The 24,324-nt window shown below is 45.2% G+C and overlaps 1 protein-coding gene across 1 annotated transcript in view; it reads left to right on the top strand.

The window, feature by feature from the left end:
• Nucleotides 1-24,324, top strand: part of HAT1 (histone acetyltransferase 1) — a 48,959-nt gene extending 24,635 nt beyond the window's left edge. Inside the window, exons 7-11 of the mRNA XM_044304809.1 lie at nt 128-232; nt 1,634-1,740; nt 20,474-20,625; nt 21,177-21,293; nt 23,333-24,324. Coding sequence (XP_044160744.1) covers nt 128-232; nt 1,634-1,740; nt 20,474-20,625; nt 21,177-21,293; nt 23,333-23,500 — 649 coding nt within the window. The 3' untranslated portion in view covers nt 23,501-24,324. The remainder of the gene's footprint in view (nt 1-127; nt 233-1,633; nt 1,741-20,473; nt 20,626-21,176; nt 21,294-23,332) is intronic.

Below are 24,324 nucleotides of genomic sequence, written 5' to 3'. Positions count from 1 at the left end.
ACCCATTGGGCCCTCACAGCGTAGCTTGCTGACACTGGAAACTCTCGCAGAGAATGGAAAAGGAAAATGGACCCTGCATGGGAGCTTGCCTGTAATTGACCCGCTTGGCTTTCTGTTTTATCTGCAGATTTGAGAAGTACAATAAAGACGGGACTACACTCTTTGCGACTGTAGGCTACATGACAGTCTATAATTACTATGTGTACCCAGACAAAACCCGGCCACGTGTAAGGTAATTGCCTGGGATGCACGTGCCTGTTCTTTCTTTCTTTTCTGCCTTATTTTGTTCCACAAGTGAATCTCGCTGAAGTTCCCAATTCTTCCTATAATGGTGGTTAGCACTTTAAAAACAAGAGGTTAGGGGATGAAAGAGGACGCAGTTTAGCTACGGCCAGATGAAGGTTTTTCTTCAAGATCCTAATTGTAACGTTAGTAACATTTTCTGTAACCTGTAGAAAGATTAGATTTTAGAAAGAAATGGAAGCTTTCTACATTAATTTGTATTGGAAACGAGAGCTGACTTAAACTAACTTGGCACAGTTATCTCCACAGTCACCCAGTAGCCCTCTTTTCCTCTTGCTCTCTTTGACACTTTCTCTCCCTCCTTGCTTTTTTTTCTTTTTTTTGCACTCTTAAGTTCATGTTTTGTTTGTTTTTGTTTTTCTCGCCCACTCCTTTGCTTGCCCGCTCTTTCGCCCCACTCCTTTGCTTGCCCTTTTATCTTTCGCCCCACTCCTTTGCTTGCCCTTTTATCTTTCGCCCCACTCCTTTGCTTGCCCTTTATCTTTCGCCCCACTCCTTTGCTTATCCTTTTATCTTTCGCCCCACTCCTTTGCTTGCCCTTTATCTTTTGCCCCACTCCTTTGCTTGCCCTTTATCTTTCGCCCCACTCCTTTGCTTGCCCTTTATCTTTCGCCCCACTCCTTTGCTTGCCCTTTATCTTTAATCTGTGATTTCTTTTATCTCTTTTTGTGGTAAAAAAAATGACTGATTTTTGTATTGGAAACACTTGCTGACTTAAAGGGGTTATCCCATCTTAGACAATGGGGGCATATCGCAAGGATATGCCCCCATTGTCTGATTGGTGCGGGTCCCACCGCTGGGACCCGCACCTACAAGGAGGAGGGGCGCACTGCGCAAGCGCAGCCGCCCTCTCTTCATTTCTATGGAGCCGCTGAAAATAGGCGAGCGCTGGCTCGGCTATTTCCGTCGGCCCCATAGAAATGAATGGGAGCGTTGGCTGCGCATGTGCGGTGCGCTCCTATTCACTTCAATGGGAGAGGCGGGGAGCTGTGCCTGGTGGTGGTCGGACCCTGGGAAACCTGGGGTCCTCCAGCCACAACTCTCCCCGGCTCCGTTCTCGTTGTAGGTGCGGGTCCCAGAGGTGGGACCCGCACCTATCAGACAATGGGGGCATATCCTTGCGATATGCCCCCATTGTCTAAGATGGGATAACCCCTTTAACAAACTAACCTACTCGATCACACTTTTGCGCGCTAATTTTCTCACTCTTTTTTTGCTCGCTCTTCATCTCTTGTATCTGTAATCATTTATCTTTCTTTTTGGCATTAGGAAGGTATATTTAATGTATACTGATATATAGCTTTTTAATTGTTTTTTTTTTCTCTTCCAGCCAGATGTTGGTTTTGCCTCCATTTCAGGGTGAAGGGCACGGGGCTCAGTTGCTGGAAACAGTTCATAGATATTATGTTTCTTCCCCAAAGATTTTGGATGTTACAGGTATTGTGGAGCCTCCGTTCTGTACCCATGAAAATGATGATAATGTGCAGTCAATTTGATTTCAGATGCCGACAGCCATCCCCAAGTGTCCCTTTTTCTGTTTGAATGTGATTGTCTCCACCTTTTTTCCTTCTCCTTTTTGTCTACTGCTCTCTTTAGCAAAAGGTTGGATAATTGTACCTTATTTTTAACCTTTGCAGCTTATTGGATGGTTGTTAATGTGACTAAAGTGCATGTTTCTCATTCTAGCCCATCTGTAAAATAGTCATATGATTGGTTCGCTTCACTATCCACACTGGTTAGAAACATTAAGACGTCAACCAGGGACATGAGGAAACAGTTTGGGGCTGGAGGTATTTTGTTGGCTAGATGGCCTCCCCAGTGTAGTAATAGTAGGACTCCTGCCATTAGTCTGACTTAAAGGGTTTAGATATCGGTGTATAGATGCAATGAACAGCGGGTGCCCAATCGCTGTCGCCCCCACCTATCACTAGAATGGAGTGGTAGCGTCACTAGGAAGCAGTTGTGCCATTTTGTCTCTTGACTGCTCCAGTCTGCTTTTTCCCGATGCTCCATTTTCAGGCCTTTTTAACTATAATGCATTGACTATATTGGTTCTCAAAAAGTGCAATTACCCAAAGACCATTGTCACTTAAATTTATTAAATGCAGGGTTCACCGATGTCGGATCCCCTACAGATGGGATATGATTTTGTATACTAGCCATATGCCGTGAATGTCTGTGCTGAGACACAAGACCTTTAAAGGGAACCTGTCATCCCCTTTATGCTGCCTATTCTAACGGCAGCATTAAGTAGTGACAGGTGAGTTGATTTCAGCGGTCTGTCATTTAGAAGTTAAAAGTAAGTGGTTCCTGAGAACCAACATCACAATCATTGCAGACTGGGCCTGGAGAAGAGTCACTCAGGGCAGCATAAAATAGTGACAGAAATGCTGACTTCACCAGTTTTGTCACTTATGAACTAAAAGTAAGTGGTTGCTGAGAAGCAGCATCATAATCATTGCAGCCCAGGCCTTAAGATTAAAATCTACCTGAGAAGAGTCCTGGTTATTCATGACTTCCTGCCCACCCGCTGATGGCTGACAGTCTTCTACCTAGTTTTCTCCCTTTCTCTCTAGGAGAGAACTGCCAATCATCAGCAGATGGGCGGTAGATCAGGAGATTATAATAACCAGGACTCTTCTCAGGTAGATTTGACTCTTTTCAAGGTCTGGGCTGCAATGATTATGATGCTGGTTCTCAGCAACCACTTACATTTAGCTCATGAGTGACAAAACAGGTGAAATCAGCATTTCTGTCATTATTTTATGCTGCCCTCAGTGAGGTCCGCATAAAGTTGATGACAGGTTCTCTTTAAAGTGCAGCCGTTGTCCCACAAAGTTTCCCCTCCCTCTCCCCAGGTATTTAAAACCCTCAGTTGCTCTGTAAGAGGGTTGTGCGGTTTCACAATATTGATGACCTATCCTCAGGTCATTAATATCAGACGGATGAGGTCAAACTTCTGGCACCCCCGCCAATCGGTTGGTTGACGAGGCAGCAGGGCTTCTGCGAGTGCTGCCTCCTCTTCATGGTCGCATCCACATTTCTACATTGCAGCGGCGGTGCAGTGTAATTGCAGCTCTTTATATCATTCATCTGAATGGGAGAGGAAGGGGTAATTACACGGCATCGCTGCTGCAGAGATCAGCAACCTCCGGCACTCCAGCTGTTCTGAAACTACAACTCCCAGAATCCTCCTTTCACTTCTATGGGGAGTTGCAAAAACAGCCAAGTAAGTGTGCCTGCTGGGAGTTGTAGTGTCACAGCAGCTGGAGTTCCAAAGATTGCTGATTCCTAGTCTAGACGGTGTACAGGTAATCAGTGAAGAGAACGCTGCACCTCCCATAAGCTGCCTCTTCAACCACCTGATCGGCAGGGGTGCCGGGAGTTGGATCCCTTATCTGAGCTTTGTTTATTTGCTCGTCGGGTGATAGGTGACTACTTTACATAGGGCAATTATCGGGAATGAACGTTCTTTCTTGATAACTGCCCGTAAAGGGACAATTTAGCAGAACGAGCTCTTTATGGATTTCATTGAGAAGGGGACAGAGCAGCCTGCAAAATATGTGAGAAGGTGCACGCTGCACCTATTGGAAAATAATTTTTAGCTAATAAATACAATGCAATAATAAATAAACCCCCCTAAGGTGTCCATAGCGTTTAAACCCCTATTTCACGGTGGTCCTTTCAGATGTGCTTTTACTTGTTTTGGAAAACTTCCTTAGTATTATGTGGCAGACTGTGTCGAATAATACGTTATTGTATGCAAGCGCCATTGCCCCCGGACCAGTTTAATGTAATTAGAGGTCTTGTAAGGACTTATTTTGGAAAGAGGTTGAACTTTCTTTATGTGGAATATTGAGAACATTGAGGCGGCACACTTGGAGACAATGACTTTCTTTTCCTTGCACAAAAGAAACTCTGAGGCCTGTGTAGCTTCTTTAGTATTTTCTCCTGATACTTAAGTGTCTAGTGGTGCTCACCTCCATTGTGTGCTGCACCTCTCTTCACAAACTACAGAAATGTCCTGTAACTTTGAGTAGGCACCGATGTAATTCTTTTCTGTGCAGGACTGTGATAGGTCATTGCTAAGATGGCCAAGGCACAATCAGGCAAATGAGTAATCCCGTATAAGGGCACGTCCACAGGCTGCAGATTTGCCTCTGAGGATTTGCGTGCAGTACATCTGCAGTGGTTTACAGTACTGGCAATACACATGCTATGGGGAAAAAATAAATCTACCCGGCGAATTGACATGCCGCTGATATCCATTGTGCATTTTACTGGGTGAAATCCACAGCAAAATCTGTGATAAATCCGCAGTGGAAATTCCGCTGCCTGTGGCTGTGCTCTTATACTGGGCAGTGTAAAGATCCGCCAGTTTTAGCTACCTTTTTGATTTGTACAAATTTTTTATAAAATATTAAGGGCTATTCTCGTGAAACAAAGTAATTGCATATCGCTTGCACTTTACCTTGTTACATACCTGCTTCCCCGCGCTAGCAAGTGGATCCGGTCTTCGCCGCAGCCAGTGATTGGCCTCAGGCGATGTCAAACTGTTTTCAGCCAGGGAGCCCACCGGAGCATCACAGGCCGGGAGGGGAAGCAGGTAAGTAAGCTTCCCTTTAGAGGTCCGGCCCATTCTTGCACAACCCCTTTAAGGCATCTCCAGGACATACCTCCATTTTCACCCCAGCAGCCCCCCTGACTTAAGCATCGGAGCAGTTCATGCTCCGATGCTCTCCTTTGCCCTGCGCTAAATCGCGCAGGGCAAAGGCATTTTTTGGGAGATCCGGTGACGTATCGGGGCTCTCCGTGGGGCTGCCAGGAAGCCCGGTGACGTCACTGGCACTGATGGGCGGGATTTAGCGCTGTCCTAGCCAGTATAACGGGTAGGGCAGCGCTAAAGCCCACCAATCGGAGCCGGTGACGTCACCGAAAACACTGCCGGGCGGAGGTTTCTGCCTGGCAGTGTGTTATTGAAAACAAGAGACTTTGCCCTGCGCGATTTAGCGCAGGGCAAGGGAGCGCATCGGGGCATGAGATGAGATGCTCTGATGCTAGCCTCAGGGGGGCTGCCTGGGTGAAAATGAGGGTATGTCCGGGTTCAGCTCTGAACCCGGACAACCCCTTTAAGCAGGGGCTGACTGGCAACTTTTGGCCCAGGGGGGCAAGTAACACCCAGAGGCCCACTGATACTTAAGTGTCTAGTGGTGCTCACCTCCATTGTGTGCTGCACCTCTCTTCACAAACTACAGAAATGTCCTGTAACTTTGAGTAGGCACCGATGTAATTCTTTTCTGTGCAGGACTGTGATAGGTCATTGCTAAGATGGCCAAGGCACAATCAGGCAAATGAGTAATCCTGTATAAGGGCACGTCCACACGCTGCAGATTTGCCTCTGAGGATTTGCGTGCAGTACATCTGCAGTGGTTTACAGTACTGGCAATACACATGCTATGGGGAAAAAATAAATCTACCCGGCGAATTGACATGCCGCTGATATCCATTGTGCATTTTACTGGGTGAAATCCACAGCAAAATCTGTGATAAATCCGCAGTGGAAATTCCGCTGCCTGTGGCTGTGCTCTTATACTGGGCAGTGTAAAGATCCGCCAGTTTTAGCTACCTTTTGATTTGTACAAATTTTTTATAAAATATTAAGGGCTATTCTCGTGAAACAAAGTAATTGCATATCGCTTGCACTTTACCTTGTTACATACCTGCTTCCCCGCGCTGGCTTTGCAAGTGGATCCGGTCTTCGCCGCAGCCAGTGATTGGCCTCAGGCGATGTCAAACTGTTTTCAGCCAGGGAGCCCACCGGAGCATTTTTGGTATAATGCCGAAAGTGTCATTTTCTGGCTGATACAGTGTTGCATCCGTGTATTCTCTCCTCCCCGCTGGGCGCTGCTCTGTGTCCCCCCCATGACACTTGATGACTTTTGCAGGAGAAACTGTATATTGTGTGGCACAGTGTAGGCTATATGTGTATAACATAAACATATTTCATTTGAAAACTTAGTTACTTGACCCTTGGGGATCTCGGACGCCACTTCCACACTTTGGCCGGGGGCTCGGCGGAGCTGATGTTGTGTTTTATCCTAATGAGAAAGATTTCATAATAAGGATTTGGAGAAGGGGCAGAGGGATAGCAGAGCAGGGAGAGGCTGGTGCTGCTACTAGGGGGTCATACCATGGGGGAGTAATAAAGCCCACCATAATGCCCCACCCCCCCAGTAGAAATAATTCTCCTTATAATAGACAGTGCACAAAATACCCCCTTGTAATAATCCCAGTTGAGCTAATGTCCCCATAGTGCCCCCTATAATGTGCCAGTAGCCAGATAGGGCCCCCCTATAATGTGCCAGTAGCCAGATAGGGCCCCCCTATAATGTGCCAGTAGCCATAGCCCCCCCCCCCCCACTATAATGTGCCAGTAGCCAGATAGGGCCCCCCTATAATGTGCCAGTAGCCAGATAGGGCCCCCTATAATGTGAAAGTAGCCATAGGCCCCCCCACTATAATGTGCCAGTAGTCAGATAGGGCCCCCCTATAATGTGCCAGTAGCCATAGGCCCCCCACTAATGTGCCAGTAGCCAGATAGGACCACCCCACTAATGTGCCAGGAGTAGCCAGATAGGGGGCCCCCCTATAATGTGCCAGGAGTAGCCAGATAGGGGGCCCCCCTATAATGTGCCAGGAGTAGCCAGATAGTGCCCCCCTGCCCCCCACATAAAGTGTCAGCCCAGTAGCCAGATAGGGGGCCCCCCTATAATGTGCCAGGAGTAGCCAGATACTGCCCCCCACCCCCCTCATAAACTGCCAGCCCAGTAGCCAGATAGGGGGCCCCCCTATAATGTGCCAGGAGTAGCCAGATACTGCCCCCCACCCCCCTCATAAAGTGCCAGCCCAGTAGCCAGATAGGGACAGAAATAAAGAAAAAATAAATAAATAGTCAGTCAGACTTATACTTACCTCCCTGCTTCTCTGGAATACTCCGGTCCCGCCTCCAGCCAGCACAGATGTAATTACTTTACGGCCGCGCAGCGGCTCAGTCAGGCCGCCGGACCGGCGCAGGCGGCGCGATTATGTCATCGCGCCGCTGACGTCATCGCGCCGCCTGCGCCTGTCCGGCGGCCTCTCTGATAGGCTGCCGGCAACACGCCTTCCCTGCTCCCCGTCTCCCTGGATTAAAGTTGTACATTATTCCGGCCGGCCGGGACAGCAAGCTAGAGAGGCCCGGGGGGCAATTGCCCCCCGGCCCAGTCCGCCCCTGCCTTTAAGGACACCCTATTTTTTGTCATATTTAGGAGTAAACCTTAGTTGGGATTTTTACTCCCACCCCTGTTCTCCCACCTTTATTTGCTTTTGATGCAGAAAGCTAAAGCTACACTGCATCAAACGCGACAGAAATGTGGCTCCTAAATATATCTCTATAGCGTTACCTTGAGCCACGGTGCCCTGCCCTAGTCATATCACTATGTATCATTTTTGCCCATAATGTCCCTCTAATTTTAGTGTAGGAGACTAAAGCCATGGTGTGGCCTAGACCTTACCGTGTGGGTCCTTGTGGCGCAGCCCCCCTATAATGAAGTCCTCTCAGCCCTCTGCACTGACTGTTTCCATGTAGCTGGCACTGTGTGGCAGAGAATGCCTCCTGCTTGCTGTGTCATGCCGCTCGTGCCAAGCAGTCCGCAGTAGCTCGACAAGGAGATCCGTTGTGGAAGATAAGCGCCAAGTCTTCTCCTGTCTGTTTGAAATGTATCTGTCATGTTAATCAGGAAAGCCTGTTTTAAGAAAATGTTTTCCAGATTACATTGGGGTTTATTATGCGATTACTGCACTTTTCTTTGAAGTTCCGTAATGTTTTCCGTTTCAGATGGGTCTCAGATTTAGCCTGTTACACTAGAGACTAACATTTGCTTGTGGGATGTGGAGATAAAATCTGCCCCCCTGCACCTCATGCTTGTAAACATATAGATTTTTCCTAGATAGCATGTCTGCCCTCCAAGATGACTTTACATTGCAATTGTGGGAGTGGGGAATAATCCTTCTTGAATGCTTTGCCTCTTCTGTCCTTTTGATTTGAAATGTGTTCAGAATAATAAATGCAGTATGGATATTCAGACAGATCTATTGGGGGAGAGTTGAATCTTGCAGCAGCCGTTCATCATCAGTAATCTAGAGCTTGTAAATCTTTCAAGATTTATTGAATTACCACCTAAGAAAGTGCTTCCTGCGCTGCCTTCATAGCCACGATGTTCAAGGGGAGTCTCTCCGTAGCTGGGGTGGTCTTCCTTTCTTCTGGAGAACAGATGTTTTTTTGTGTTTCTAATTTTGCAAAGCGTTCATTAAATAAGTTGCCGCAAGGGTTAAGTCCACGTGGGACCTAAAATACAGCGGAAAGGCTGCTGAGGATCCGCCGTGAAAGCCACGCGTTACATGCAACATTATTGCTGAAGATTTTCTGCACTCTGTTGAAATGCGCACGCCGACATTTGTCATGTGTCAATAGGGTACCACTACACTGCGACAACTTGGACGGATCTTTCTGCGATTGTCTTGTTGCAGCATGTCGCAGTGCAACACCATGTTTAATTCAGCCATTTATTAAAAAGATTTCACACAATATTACTGCGACTTATTGTCGCACTACACGTCGCCGTGTAGATGTAGCCTATATCGACATCCTGTGTATCTGAAGTCTGCATCGCGGGTTAGGTGTTTACAGCTTGTATATGAGATTTCTTAAACTCTGAGGGCTCATGCACATGAACGTTTTTTCCGGAACGTATATGGAACCATTCATTTCTGTATGTCCGTAGTTCCGATCCGCAAAAAAAATAGAACATGTCCTATTATTGTCCGCATTATGGACAAGGATAGTAATGTTGTATTAGGGGCCAGCTGTTCCGTTCTGCAAAATACAGAATGCACACGGATGTTATCCGTATTATTTTTTGGACCGCAAAATACATATGGTCGTGTGCATGAGGCCTTACTCTGCTGGCAAATTTGCAACGTTTCAGTCCCTGGTTGATTAATCCCTTGACCTCGTTCACACACATAGTTTTTGTCCATGTAATTAGTTGATTAGTTAAAAGAAAAACACAGGGTGGACTTGTGGCAACTGCCTCCCATTGATTTCAGTGGGATTCAGTTGTTTATTTTTGAGGGCATGTCCTTTTCTTGGCGCAGTTTCTGCACATACATCTGATAACCACAGTGGATGGCAGCTCCTAGTTGAGCCCCACTCAATGGCGCTGAACCGCAAGTGGCTCTGTCTGGTTTAAATTGAGAAACTGCAGTGGATTTTGTCAAAGTCCGTTGTCTAAACGTAGGGCTTTCTGTAGTGTTGTGTTTTATCGGACACACAGCACAGAAGAAAGATGGCAAGTCTGCGTGTCTGGTCCGATAACTGGGAGCTTCCTTTATTTTGTTGGTCAGTGAAAATCTCGAAAGTTAGGAAGTTGACGCAAAAATGATAACAGGTGTCCTGTTAGAAGTGCCTGGACTCCTGTCGCTCCCCCTCCGACACTTGCCAGTCTCCTCTTGTAGGTAGTGTATCCCAGTGAGGGGAAGAGGGGCAGGAGGTAGGGCTAAAGATAGTTTTAGGCAACCTATTAGGCCATGTTCACACATGCAGGATTCTGTAAGGGTTGGGTCACACAGAGTGACCTCTACTGTAGTTTTTAAAGGGTCCTTCACACTGCCCGATATTCAGGCAGAATATTGCTAAAGAGTGATAATCTGCCTGTGTAAAGGTTGTCACTGATTACCTGATGAATGAGCGAAACGCTTGTTCATCCGGTAATACGATAATTGGCGCTGGCAAACAGTGATTCTGACTGGGGACAAGCAATGGCATTAGTGATCGCTTCTCCCAATACGGTGGAGGAGATGGCTGCATGTAAATGCAGTGGTCTCCTTCACTGACTAACAGGCAATTGTCAGATCGGGTCGTGTAAAGGGGCCTTAACTTGATTAAGTTCTCACTGTCAAAACTTCATAAGGTAGATTTATCAACCCTCATAATCCAGAAAACTGATATGTCAAAGGTTATGTTTATACCGTCCTTGCCGGTTTCTGAAAAGGAGGCATGGTGTGGGCATTCTAGGTGCAACGACTGCTGGAGGATGTGCTTAAAAAGGGTCTGTCCCACGAAAAATATTCTCCAGTTTTCAGACCAGCACCTGGATCTGAATACTTTTCTTTCAAAAGATTTTGCATAGCCACTGCGTTATTCAATACAATGTATCTCTATAGCGCCACCTGCTGTTTGTTTTTTTTCTTATTTCTTTGTCCTGCTCACTGAGATGGCCGCACATGCTCAGTTTCATCCTTCAACTGCCTCCTGAGCTGTGATGGGGAGAGAGCTGCAGCAGAATGGACACGCACCCTGAGCTATTATAGGGAGGGGGCAGGACACGCCCCCTGAGCTGCAGCAGAAAGGGCACTCCCCTTGAACTGCCAGCTCGATATAAATCTAGCAGAGCAATGAATGGGGAGATCTCTGGCTCTATGTGAGGTACAGGGCTCGTCCTAGCTTTGTTAGAGATCGTCATGTACTGTATTATGTCTGATTTACATTTTACACATTAGTTGCGACAAGGTCTGTGCCTCGTCCTAAATAATTTGCATCCTCCAGCAGCACAGGGGATATCAAGACCAGTGTAGAATAAGCCAGTTTTGATAAATTTGCCCAAACTGCCATGTGGCGTGTGGATCAAACTGCTAAAAACTGGCATCCACTTAATCACTTTAAAAACCACAGTTTTCATGTGCCTCTACTGTTTTCGACCACATTGCACCCCTTGAGTGCCACCCTGTGTGGCCCATTTCGGTAGTCCAGGATTTAGACACTGATCCTGTCATGATCTGCTGCCATTCTGCCGGTAATGCATGTGAATTTTCAATGCATTTTATGCTGCCTTTGAGTTGTGTCCAATATTGGCTGCACCAATCTAATTGACGGACCTTTCTACTTTCAAGAAACTGCATTAAATCTTTTGCAAATTTGCAAATCCTTGCCAGACAGCGGAGATATTGTGCCAGAGCAGCTTGCACCGTGCTCTTCTACGAACAGAACCAAGTACAGGTTGCTTAGGAAAGAAAACTCTAATCAGATATAGACGACATAGTTTTATCTGTTCTGTGATTATAAGATATATGGATATCGAAATGAAAATATATGCAAAATGCTTTGTGTGGCGGTGAAAGAGAAAAGCTTAGTTTTGTTTCTTTGGAAACACCTGCTTATCTTTCCCTTACCCCCTCCCGCAGACCCTCACCCCCCAACAGGACAATCGGTGTGGGCTCTTGAATCCTTTCCTTTGTAAAGAGGTCTGCATGAATGTCGCTCTGTGGCCGCATGCTTCACCATACTTTACCTTGCACCTTGCACCTTCGTAAGTGTAGGTTGGAAAAACATGAAAGAAAACACTCTGCAAATCTGCTTTCGCTTTTGTTGCAGAGGTGGAATTTTTGAAGTGATTAACATGCATGAGCTATTTTTATGCACATTTTAAGTGCTACTTAAGCGTTTATTACATATTTTCTGTGTGCCCAAAAGGGGTGATTGCATGTATTTGGAAATGCAGACTACAAATGTGTAGCTTTATATATGTACGTTTAAAAAAAAAAAAAAAACGGTATAACTTTTATTTTTTCTTCTTTCATCTTCATCACTGATAGATGAACACATTCCTTTATGACAAACATTATCCCAAGGAATGGTAGATAAAGTGCACAGTTCTCTACCAGAATCGGAAAATAAACTATTTTAAACGCAGAAATAGCGCAAATGTGATTCTGCATGCGCCTAAGTAATAATGAGAAGAGGTTTTTTTGTGTATTAGGGCTGAAATGATTACTCGATTAAATCGAGTAAGGCTAGTTTCACACTAGCGGCGGGGGACTCTCCCGCAGGCTGTTCCGGCGGGTGAACAGCCTGTCTCATCCGTCCTGCCGCTAGTTCACGTGTGCCCCCAGACTGCCTCTCCGTCTCCATTGACTATAATGGGGGCGGTGGCGGAGTTCCGGTGGCAACACGACAGTGCATGCCGAGAGGCGGCCACATGCAGTACTTTTTTAGTCCGGCTGCCTCTCGGCGTGCGCTGCCGTCGGAACGCCGCCCCCGCCCCCATTATTGCCATTGGGGACACAGTGGCAGACGGGGGGCACACGTGAACTAGCAGCAGGACGGATCCGACAGCTGTTCACCCACCGGAACAGCCTGCCGGAGCCCCCTGCCACTAGTGTGAAAGTACCCTAACTTGATACAAAAAAAAATAATCCTCCAAGCAAACTATACAGCGCTATACAAGTGAGTAAAATATATACATAGTGTTGTAATAGGTATTTGCTCCCTCACTTGTCACATTTAAATGTTTCAAATCAAAGATAAAGACAATATGAATAAACACAAAATGTAGCTTTTAAATGATCGTTCCATTTACTATAAATATTTATTCAAAACCCATATCACTCACGTGAAAAAGTAATTGCCCCCTAAATGTAATAACTGGTTGTGCCACCTTTAGCAGCAACAGCTACAATCAATCCTTTTTGATGGGTCTTTTACATCGCTGTGGAGGAATTTTCACCCACTATTTTTGCAGAACTATTTTCCTTCAGCTGTACTGGAGGCTTTTCGAGCATGACCTGCCAGTTTAAAGGGGTTGATCCCATGATTGTCAAATCTGAAAATCAGACATCATAGGTTACAATACATGACCCTGTACCTCACATGGGTCCAGAAAGCTCCCCATTGATTGCCCTCAATTGTTCTGCTGGATTTATTTCAAGCTGACAGCTTGGGGGGGAACATGTCCTTTCTGGTGCAGCTCTCTTGTCATCACTCCTCAGTGGGGCATGTCTTTTCTGCCCCAGCTTCTAACAGGAGATAGGGCTGGTGGCAGTCGAAGGATGGAACTGAGCATGTGCGTCCACCTCAGCGACATGGACAGAGGGATGAGGGGAAAAAATAAAAACGGCAAGGCGGCACTATACAGATGCATTTTATTGAAATTACTCAATGGCTGTACTACATTAATTATATGCAATTACAAGTGTGGTTTGAAATATGTAGATTATTTTTGTAGGACAACCCCTTTAAGGTCTTGCACCAGCATATCAAATGGGATTCAAATCAGGACCTTGATTTGGCCACTCCCAAATTTTATTTATTTATTTATTTAGTTTTTCAGACTTGCTTGTGTACTTTGGATCAGTCAGTGCCTTGCTACATAGCTGAACTGTGCTTGAGCTTAAAGGGGTTTTCTGGGAACCTATCCTTAGGATAGGTCATCAATATTAGGTCGGCCGGGGTCCCCAGTAACCCCTTTATGGTCACAAACTGAAGGGTGGACATTCTCCTTCAAGATTTAAGAAATAAAGGTCTTACAGAAGCAAAGCAGCCCCATCATATTACCACCACCATCTTTGACATGGCTTTCTTATGGTGGAATGTGGCATTAGCTTTATGCCAGACGTATGTCTTCCAGATTCTTCCACCTTTGACTCATTAGTCCACAGAGTATTGTCCAAAAGTCTTGGTGGTTACCTAAATGCTTTTTGGCAGATGACCGTTTGTGTTCTTTTTGGTCAGCAGGGGTTTGCTCCTTGTAACTGTCTTGGATGCCATTTTCCCCATTGTCTATCTTATTGTGGAACACTGTGTCACAGCTCTGTAATATATATTTATTATAATGTATGTGTGTGTATATCTGGAGGAATGTTAAGCATGCAGATACTTCAACTTGCAGCGGATGTGTTTGCTGAGATTTTTCTTTTTTGAGTTGACATGTGGTTGCCATATGTTGAGGATCTACATCCTTTCTGTAGAGACTTTACATTTTTTCCTGTTTATGTCCTAATGTCTGTTTTTCTACAATGTCATACACTATTATTTGCCGGTCCAGCTCAGGTTCCCAGATTTCTCTTTCCAGTTTTTTTTTCTTGACAATTTGCCCAAAAAGTAAATTTTTTTTTTTTTTTTTTTTTTTTTTTTTTACAAATTGAAAAGAAATAAATATTTGTCACAATATTAAGGAGTATTCCTAAGTCAGACATTTTATAGCCCATCGGTATTGTATGCCATAAACATGAAATAGATCAAGGTCCCACTTCTGGAACCCGCACCTGTCTGCCGACCGCGTCCCACCGCAGCTAGTCTTCCAGAGGTGGCCGAGATTATGGAAACAACTGCGCCCGTTTAGGGACACTGTTTTCGTAACTCCTCTTTACATCTATGAGAGTAATGGAAGCAGTGTAGCTAAGCGAGCGCGGCTGTTTCTGTAATCCCGGTCACCTCTGGCCACCGCATCAGGTTGGATGGGGTTGGGAGACATGCATTCTAGAGATAGGTGTGGGTCCCGGAGGCGAGACCCACACCTATCAGACATTTATTTCACATCCTGTGGATATCCTTTGAGGGCTCATGTACACGACTGTTGGGTGTTTTGCGGTCTGCAAATTGCAGATCTGCAAAACACAGATATCGGCCATGTGCATTCAGCATTTTATGGAACGGCCGGCCCCTAATAGAACAGTCCTATCCATGTCCAAAATGTGGACAATAATAGGACACGTTCTATATTTTTTTGCAGAACAGACATGCGATCACGGAATGCACACAGTCATTTCTGTTTTTCAGAAGCCCTTTCGTGGGCTTTCAGGTCTGTGCCTCCGCACCGCAAAAGATAGGACATGTATCTTGCAAATCGCAGACCCATTGAAGTCAGTGGGTCCACATCCGGGTTTGCGGAGTTCACATGGCCAGCACTTGTGTTTTGCGGACCACAACACTGGCATGGTGACCATATTGTCGTGTGAATGGGCCCTAAAAAGAATAGGTCAGAAACTGACCTTTTTTGGTTAAATAAATGTAAGAATTGTTGGATTTCTTTTTTTTTTTCTCTGGGATGTTTGGGGTAGTTTTTGTTTTCTCTTATGATGCACTTGTTTATGCATATTATATATTTAAGAAATTAAGAAAAACAAATATGATCTCATCATAAACTGTGTTTTGAAAGCCAAAACCGGGAGTGGGTCCGACTCCAAAACACAGAAGGGGTACAGATCTTTCCCTTATACTTTTTCTCTGTAGGTTCCACTCCTGGTTTTGGCTTACAAATATTGATGCTAAATACTGACTATGAACATGGCCAGTCGCCTTAAAGGGTTTCAGTGATTTTCGTTCAGCGTCAGGGTTGATTCCAGAAGGTCTTTGTATTCAGCATTGGCTGAATTTGTGACCGAAAATGAATCTTAGAATTAATTTGCTTGTATTAATTATGCATTTTATTAGGCATTGCAGTGTCTTTGTCTTGCATCTCGTATGTGTAGTCATAAAAAACATGGCAATAATCACATTCATTTTGGGAAAAAATGCTTAATGGTTCCAGCACTAAACTTTTCATTGACCGACCTGCAGTTTATGCGCTGATAATTCTGCCAGTGGCTAGATGCTTTGGCAGGAAAAGGGTGAGGGTCCTCTGAACAATTAAATCTTTTTGTTTCCTCCTCTTTGCAATCCTGGGTAGTTATGTGCTTTACAGTACAATGGAGTGGCTAATGACTATGGATAATGGTGGCCAGGCTGTTTTTCCCAGGCAGCTGCCCTTATGCCTGGGTTTAAAAAGCCTTTTTTTGCAAAGCTACTTAATAATGTAGGTAAATGTGTAAATTTTCCCTGTCCATTCTTGTCCCAATCTCCACTGGTAAATTCATTGCTTTATTTATTGAATAAAAAAAAAAACACAATTGTATGTGAAAATATATTATCAGTACAATTCCTCTTTTATAGAGGCTGACATCCTTTAATAAATGGGGTGAATTAAAATTGGTGTAGCACAAATATTCTAAAACAAAGTAATTAAAGGGAATCTTGTCTGCAATTTTGACCATTGACAACACTAGGTAGGGGCTGGGCAGAGAAGGACAAACATACCTTTTATAGAGTGTTTATCATCAGTAGTGAGTGAGTAGTAGAATATGAGCTTTTATTATGCCAGATTCTGCTCCTTAGGTGCACTGGAAGTGGAGCTTCTGTGACATGTTCCCTGCATTGAGCTGCTTTAAAGCTCTTCCCTTCTGCTCTGAGTGACAGGTGTAGTGCTATCCTGATTGGGTGCTATAGCTGTCATTCAAAGCAGAATGGAGGGGCTGTGAAGAAGCTTAATATAGAGCGCACTTCACATTGAAGCTCCTCCTCCATTGCACCCAGTGAGCAAAATCTAGCAGAATAAAAGCTTATATTCTCACTACTCCTGATGTTTAAAGCTCCACAATGGGTATATCTGTGCTGCACTCCCCTGCTGCCAACAGTTTAGCATGGTCCAAACTGTTGATTCAGCCCTAAAAGGAGTCTTTTGTATGGCCGTGGTCAGCCCGGAAAACGCGGTCGCTTCTCCCGAATCCGAGCACGGCTCTCCTGTCCTGAATTGACATCATCAAAGTGTTTGATGCAGTCAGTTCATATCTGATCGCGGCTCTATTGTACGATCGACCAGGGAGAGCTAGCCAACACATAGACCGTGTTTTTTGGGCCAAACATGGTTCTGTGAATCAGCCCTTAAAGGGGTATTCAAATTATATAGAGTTATCCCCTATCAACATAAGAGGGGATAGCTATTAGATTAGTGCAGGTCCTACCACTGGGACCCCCACCGATCACAAGAACGGAGGCCCCGTACCCTGTGGTGGCCGCTCCTGTAGCAGCATAGTGGCTGAGATTTGAACAGATTTTGCTGCAGAATTGCCATGGATTTGCTGAGAAATTCACTTGCAAATTTTTGGTGAACTTTTCTGCCAAGTGTCAATGTATTTATTATAGGGGTGGGCGGTATAGGCGATATAGGCGATATGCGATATGAATTTGGGCCACGATATGGATTTTCGCCATATCGCCGGACCGCGATATGATCGCGCGCACCATGTTCTGAGCCGGCCGGCACAGCGGAGGGAGGAGGAGGGAGTCTCTCCCTCCCCACTGTGCGCGGCTGCCGCTGAACACCAATGAGGACAGAGTAGGAGGAGGAGGGGAGGGACTGTGGCCACTGCACTACCAATGAATGTGCCGGCCATATCCCTCAGGGTCCCCCTCCTCCACCCCATCATTGGTGGCAGTTTGCAGTTCCGATCGGAGCCCCAGCAGTGTAATGCTGGGGCTCCGATCGGTTACCATGGCAGCCAGGAGTCACGCTGCTGTAGTCCTAGCTGCCATGGTATGTTAGTGAGCAGAGAGCAGCGCATTATACTCACGTGCGCTGTGGCCGGCGGTCGCTCCTTCTTCTGTCTGTGCGGCGGATAGCTAATGCTTACAGCATTAGCAATGCGCCGCACAGACCTATGAGAAGAAGGAGCGACCGGCGGCCACAGCGCACGTGAGTATAATGCGCTGCTCTCTGCTCACTAACATACCATGGCAGCCTGGACTTCAGCAGCGTGACTCCTGGCTGCCATGGTAACCGATCGGTGCCCCAGCATTACACTGCTGGGGCTCCGATCGGAACTGCAAACTGCCACCAATGATGGGGGGGAGGAGGGGGACCCTGTGGCCACTGCCACCAATGATTAATACTGGGGAGGGGGGGTTTGCGTTACCAGAGGGGGCAGATCAGAGGCTGGGGAAGGGGGGCAGATCAGAGGCTGGGGAAGGGGGGCAGATCAGAGGCTGGGGAAGGGGGGCAGATCAGAGGCTGGGGAAGGGGGGCAGATCAGAGGCTGGGGAAGGGGGGCAGATCAGAGGCTGGGGAAGGGGGGCAGATCAGAGGCTGGGGAAGGGGGGCAGATCAGAGGCTGGGGAAGGGGGGCAGATCAGAGGCTGGGGAAGGGGGGCAGATCAGAGGCTGGGGAAGGGGGGCAGATCAGAGGCTGGGGAAGGGGGGCAGATCAGAGGCTGGGGAAAAGATCAGAGGCTGGGGAAAAGATCAGAGGCTGGGGAGAAGATCAGAGGCTGGGGGGCAGATCAGAGGCTGGGGAAGGGGGGCAGATCAGAGGCTGGGGAAGGGGGGGCAGATCAGAGGCTGGGGAAGGGGGGCAGATCAGAGGCTGGGGAAGGGGGGCAGATCAGAGGCTGCCGCCATGGTCAGCTCCCTGCTGTTGTGTGCACTATGCACAGGGCAGCAGGGAGAGTGTAAAGTCCTATTCACCCTAATAGAGCTCTATTAGGGTGAATATGACAAGGGTTCTAGCCCTTAAGGAGGCCAATAGTTAATAAATAAAAAGTAAAAAATAAATAAAATTTAAACACCCCCCCCAATATAGAAAACAATATATCGCAATATATATCGCATATCGCACATGCTTAAAATTATATCGCAATATAGATTTTAGGCCATATCGCCCACCCCTAATTTATTATATATATATATATATATATATATATATATATATATATATAACAGTACAGACCAAAAGTTTGGACACACCTCATTCAAAGAGTTTTCTTTATTTTCATGACTATGAAAATTGTAGATTCACACTAAAGGCATCCAAACTATGAATTAACACATGTGGAATTATATACATAACAAAAAAGTGTGAAACAACTGAAAATGTCATATTCTAGGTTCTTCAAAGTAGCCACCTTTTGCTTTGATTACTGCTTTGCACACTCTTGGCATTCTCTTGATGAGCTTCAAGAGGTAGTCACCTGAAATGGTCTTCACTTCACAGGTGTTCCCTGTCAGGTTTAATAAGTGGGATTTCTTGCCTTATAAATGGGGTTGGGACCATCAGTTGCGTTGTGGAGAAGTCAGGTGGATACACAGCTGATAGTCCTACTGAATAGACTGTTAGAATTTGTATTATGGCAAGAAAAAAGCAGCTAAGTAAAGAAAAAGGAGTGGCCATCATTACTTTAAGAAATGAAGGTCAGTCAGTCCGAAAAATTGGGAAAACTTTGAAAGTGTCCCCAAGTGCAGTCACAAAAACCATCAAGCGCTACAAAGAAACTGGCTCACATGCGGACCGCCCCAGGAAAGGAAGACCAAGAGTCACCTCTGCTGCGGAGGATAAGTTCATCCGAGTCACCAGCCTCAGAAATCACAGGTTAACAGCAGCTCAGATTAGAGACCAGGTCAATGCCACACAGAGTTCTAGCAGCAGACACATCTCTAGAACAACTGTTAAGAGGAGACTGTGTGAATCAGGCCTTCATGGTAGAATATCTGCTAGGAAACCACTGCTAAGGACAGGCAACAAGCAGAAGAGACTTGTCTGGGCTAAAGAACACAAGGAATGGACATTAGACCAGTGGAAATCTGTGCTTTGGTCTGATGAGTCCAAATTTGAGATCTTTGGTTCCAACCACCGTGTCTTTGTGCGACGCAGAAAAGATGAACGGATGGACTCTACATGCCTGGTTCCCACCGTGAAGCATGGAGGAGGAGGTGTGATGGTGTGGGGGTGCTTTGCTGGTGACACTGTTGGGGATTTATTCAAAATTGAAGGCATACTGAACCAGCATGGCTACCACAGCATCTTGCAGCGGCATGCTATTCCATCCGGTTTGCGTTTAGTTGGGCCATCATTTATTTTTCAACAGGACAATGACCCCAACACACCTCCAGGCTGTGTAAGGGCTATTTGACCATGAAGGAGAGTGATGGGGTGCTGCGCCAGATGACCTGGCCTCCACAGTCACCGGACCTGAACCCAATCGAGATGGTTTGGGGTGAGCTGGACCGCAGAGTGAAGGCAAAAGGGCCAACAAGTGCTAAGCATCTCTGGGAACTCCTTCAAGACTGTTGGAAGACCATTTCAGGTGACTACCTCTTGAAGCTCATCAAGAGAATGCCAAGAGCGTGCAAAGCAGTAATCAAAGCAAAAGGTAGCTACTTTGAAGAACCTAGAATATGACATATTTTCAGTTGTTTCACACTTGTTTATGTATATAATTCCACGTGTGTTAATTCATAGTTTTGATGCCTTCAGTGTGAATCTACAATTTTCAGTCATGAAAATAAAGAAAACTCTTTGAATGAGAAGGTGTGTCCAAACTTTTGGTCTGTACTGTGTGTGTGTGTGTGTGTGTGTGTGTGTGTGTGTATATATATATATATATGTATGTATAAATATTTGTATATTGGCGGATGTATATAGCATATTTTTATTAAGGGGGGGGAAAAAACTAAAGCTAAAGCTGTCGTCTTCTGCCTTCTTTTAGCTGAAGATCCATCTGAGAACTTTGTCAGGCTCCGAGATTTCGTTCTTGCTAAACTTTGCCAAAATCTGCCATGCTTTTCTCCTGAGAAACTTCTTGAAGGGTTCAGTCAAGAGATGGTGACAGAGGCTCAGCAGAAACTCAAGATAAATAAGGTTAGTTTAACACAAGCGCCGGCTGCGATGACTTACTGTACACCGTATGACCCTTTACATCGATATGCTGTTGACTCCGACAAATTCCTAAGATCATGACATGTTTTTCATTTTCACTTCCAAGAACACTGCATACACTATTCTATATGATTATCTGGTTTTCATGGGAATCTGGTCTTTCATGAAATTAACAGTAGTGGGAAAGGAATGAACTTTCGGCTCCAGTATAAATGTAAGGAATACACTGAAAATATACTTTATACAGAGGCGTCTTTTACATTTCCTTACTTGGGCTGTACAGTAGATAGCTTTCATAGTCTAGCTATACTAAACCTGCTTTGATGGGCATGGGGCGTATTACTTCCCACCTATTGTGATTTCAGGGGGCTACTTATACTGGGTGCATGTACACCTGGTAGGACCCTATGGCATATATAACAACCCTCGACCCTGTCAATTTTTTTGTATTAGTCTTTCTAATGATTTGCATTTTTCTCACTGCTAAAGGCAAAAGTAAGGAACATTCATGTTGATTTTGTTTTAATTATTAGCAACATGCAAGACGCATTTATGAAATCCTTCGGCTCCGTGCAACTGACATGAGTGATCCTGAGAAATCCCGAGCTTACAGACTAGAAGTCAAAAAGAGACTTGTTGGCCCGTATAAGGTATTGCTGCAGTTTGTGTCCTCAAATTACTCACATGTGATAGTAATTTCTGCTGCACCAGTAGTTAGTGCTTTTAATGTTTGGTAGTATGACGATTGCAAAACTTTAGGCCTCTTTCAGACGGGCGTTGTGGAAACATGTGCGGGTGCGTTGCGGGAACACCCGTGATTTTTCCGCGTGAGTGCAACACATTGTCATGCGTTTTGCACTTGCGTGAGAAAAATCGCGCATGTTTGGTACCCAAACCTGAACTTCTTCACAGAAGTTCAGGCTTGGGATCGGTATTCTGTAGATTGTATTAAGGGAAAATAATAGCATTCTGAATACAGAATGCATAGTAAAATAGCGCTGGAGGGCTTAAAAAAAAATAATTTAAAATATTTTAACTCACCTTAGTCCACTTGCTCGTGTAGCCGGCATCTCCTTCTGTCTTCATCTTAGCTTTGTGTAGCAACAAGGACCTTTGGTGACTCGGTCATCACATGATCCATCACCATGGTAAAAGATCATGTGATGACTGTGACGTCACCAAAGGTCCTTGTTGCTACACAAAGCTAAGATGAAGACAGAAGGAGATGCCGGCTACGCGAGCAAGTGGACTAAGGTGAGTTAAATTCTTTTAAAAAACAATTTAACCCCTCCAGCGCTATTGTACTATGCATTCTGTATTCAGAATGCTATTATTTTCCCTTATAACCATGTTATAAAGGAAAATAATAATGATCGGGTCTCCATCCTGATCGTCTCCTAGCAACCGCGCGTGAAAATCGCACCGCATCCGCACTTGTTTGCGGATGCTTGCGATTTTCACGCAACCCCATAGAAATGAATGGGGCCTGCGTTACGTGAAAAACGCAGAATATAGAGCATGCTGCGATTTTCACGCAATGCAGAAGTGATGCGTGAAAATCACCGCCCATGTGAACAGCCCCATAGAAATGAATGGGTCGGTATTCAGTGCGGGTGCAATGCGTTCAACTCGCGCATCGCATCCGCGCGGAATAGTCGCCCGTGTGAAAGGGGCCTTGGGGTACAGCTACACAATAATAAGTTGCGCGACAAAAGGGTATAACTACATTGCGATGTGTATGTTGCACAACAATTTTTGTAATGATAGTCAATGGTGTCGCCTTGCGACATGCTGTAACTGCAACCTGACAGTTGCACAAAAATCCAAGCGCGACACCATTGACTATCATTGCAAAAAATGTTGCGCAACAAATGTCGTCATGTAGCCATAGCCTTACTGTAGGTCCTGAGCCATTGACTGAGATGATATGATATAGTCCAGAGTCTCAATAGCACGTTAAAAGAAAAGTTTATACATCAGGAGATTGTTCTTTAGGCACTTGTGTCATTGCTTCGATTCTTAAAGAAGCACTCCAACTTGTGTTGTGCAGCATAGGCTATTACCAAACAATATAAAAAGGCTCTTGTGTATACTTTGTGTCTGCCCATTTAAGGGACTTTTATGGGTCGTCTGCCATTTTGACATCTCCTTCCTTTCTGATGCGATTTCCTGTTGTTCCTCTGGCTCTTCAGAGACAGAAGAAAAGGAGTCTCCTCACACTACACTTGCTCTTTTCTAAGGGCAGCTAGTGATGGATCAGTGACATAGATCTGCTGTCCTAAATGTCACATTGTAGAGTCTCTGTGTACCTCTGAGATTTAGCTTCACACTGCTCTTCTCACCTCCTCCTTTTGATAGGTTCCCCCTGCCAGCTCCTAGAAGCAGGCGGCAGGGAGGGCAGTGTGAAGCTGTATCTGGGCACAATTGTTGCGCTAGTGTTGCATCAGATATCAAAATATCAATACTTAAATGCCCTGTTCGATTCGATACTGTCATTTAACCTGTTAGCTTGTTAAACGTTTGCTAGTGTGATATATATATATATATATTTTTTTAATAACATTTTATTTATTTTCTGCCATTATTTTGAAGAGTCAAAATAATGGCATACTGACCAATCAATCCATCATGAAGTGTGATAGGTTTTAATTGATTTCAGGTCTGATCTGAATTTATCTTCAATTTGTAGAAAAATCAGAGGGAGATGGCCAAGATGAGGCGATGTTTAAACCCTGAGGAGCTTACCAACCAGATGAATCAAATAGATCTGAAGACACAACACGAGCAGCTAGAGGAGAGTTACCAGGAGCTTGTGTCCGACTACAGGAGGACAGTGGAAAGACTTGCCCAAGCATAAGGCACTTAAGAGTTATTAAGGAAGTTCTAAAATGTTGTACATGCATCAAACCTTCAGCCGTTTCCAGTGTTGCCAGTTCTGAATAAAGTCCACATTGATATGTTTCTAGAACTTATAACCTCTGGACTTAAAATTTCAGCTCTAGCGCTGATCTGTATTGCATTAATGCCGTTCCCTGAGGCAGCACTTTCATACTTTTCATTGGCAGAATCTTAAAGGGTTGTGCCGCCTGGACATTAAATGTCTGATAGGTGTGGGTTCCACATCTGGTTCCACACCTATCTCCACAGTGGGGAACCATCTTGCACTGTAGAGAGGTGGCTGCGCATGCGCAACATTTGCTTTTTTTTTTTTTTTTTTGTAAGTGACTTCTGAAAATAGGCAAGTGCCCCTGCCCAGATATTCTCTGAAGTCTCATAGAAGTGAATAGAGAGAGCTGTGCATGTGTAGCCAACTCTCTATTCCCAGCAGAGGCAGACAGGACCCTGTACGCAAGATGGGTGCGGGGCCCACTTCTGGGACTTTGCTTCTGTTGGATACACCATAAATGTCCAGATGGGACAACCTCTTGAAACCAGGCACCTGTAGTAGTATATACTAAGGTGTAACAGGTCTGTGTAGGCACAATACATGTGGTGGGCTGTAAAACTTCTCTTCTCATCAATTAATCTGAAATATGTACATAGTCCAACCTCTGCCCCAGGCATTTCACATACATACTTTTGATTTTTGTGCATTTGAGCTCTTTTTCATATTCAGCTAGGTTCTTATGTAGTTATCCAGTGACACAATAAAAATAAAATAAAAAAATAGTAATAGTAAAA

This window comes from Bufo gargarizans, chromosome 8 (genome assembly GCF_014858855.1).
Source record: "Bufo gargarizans isolate SCDJY-AF-19 chromosome 8, ASM1485885v1, whole genome shotgun sequence".
Classification (NCBI taxonomy): Eukaryota; Metazoa; Chordata; class Amphibia; order Anura; family Bufonidae; genus Bufo; species Bufo gargarizans.
Note: the sequence above shows the minus strand (reverse complement) of the source record. Positions and strands in the feature narration are given on the sequence as shown.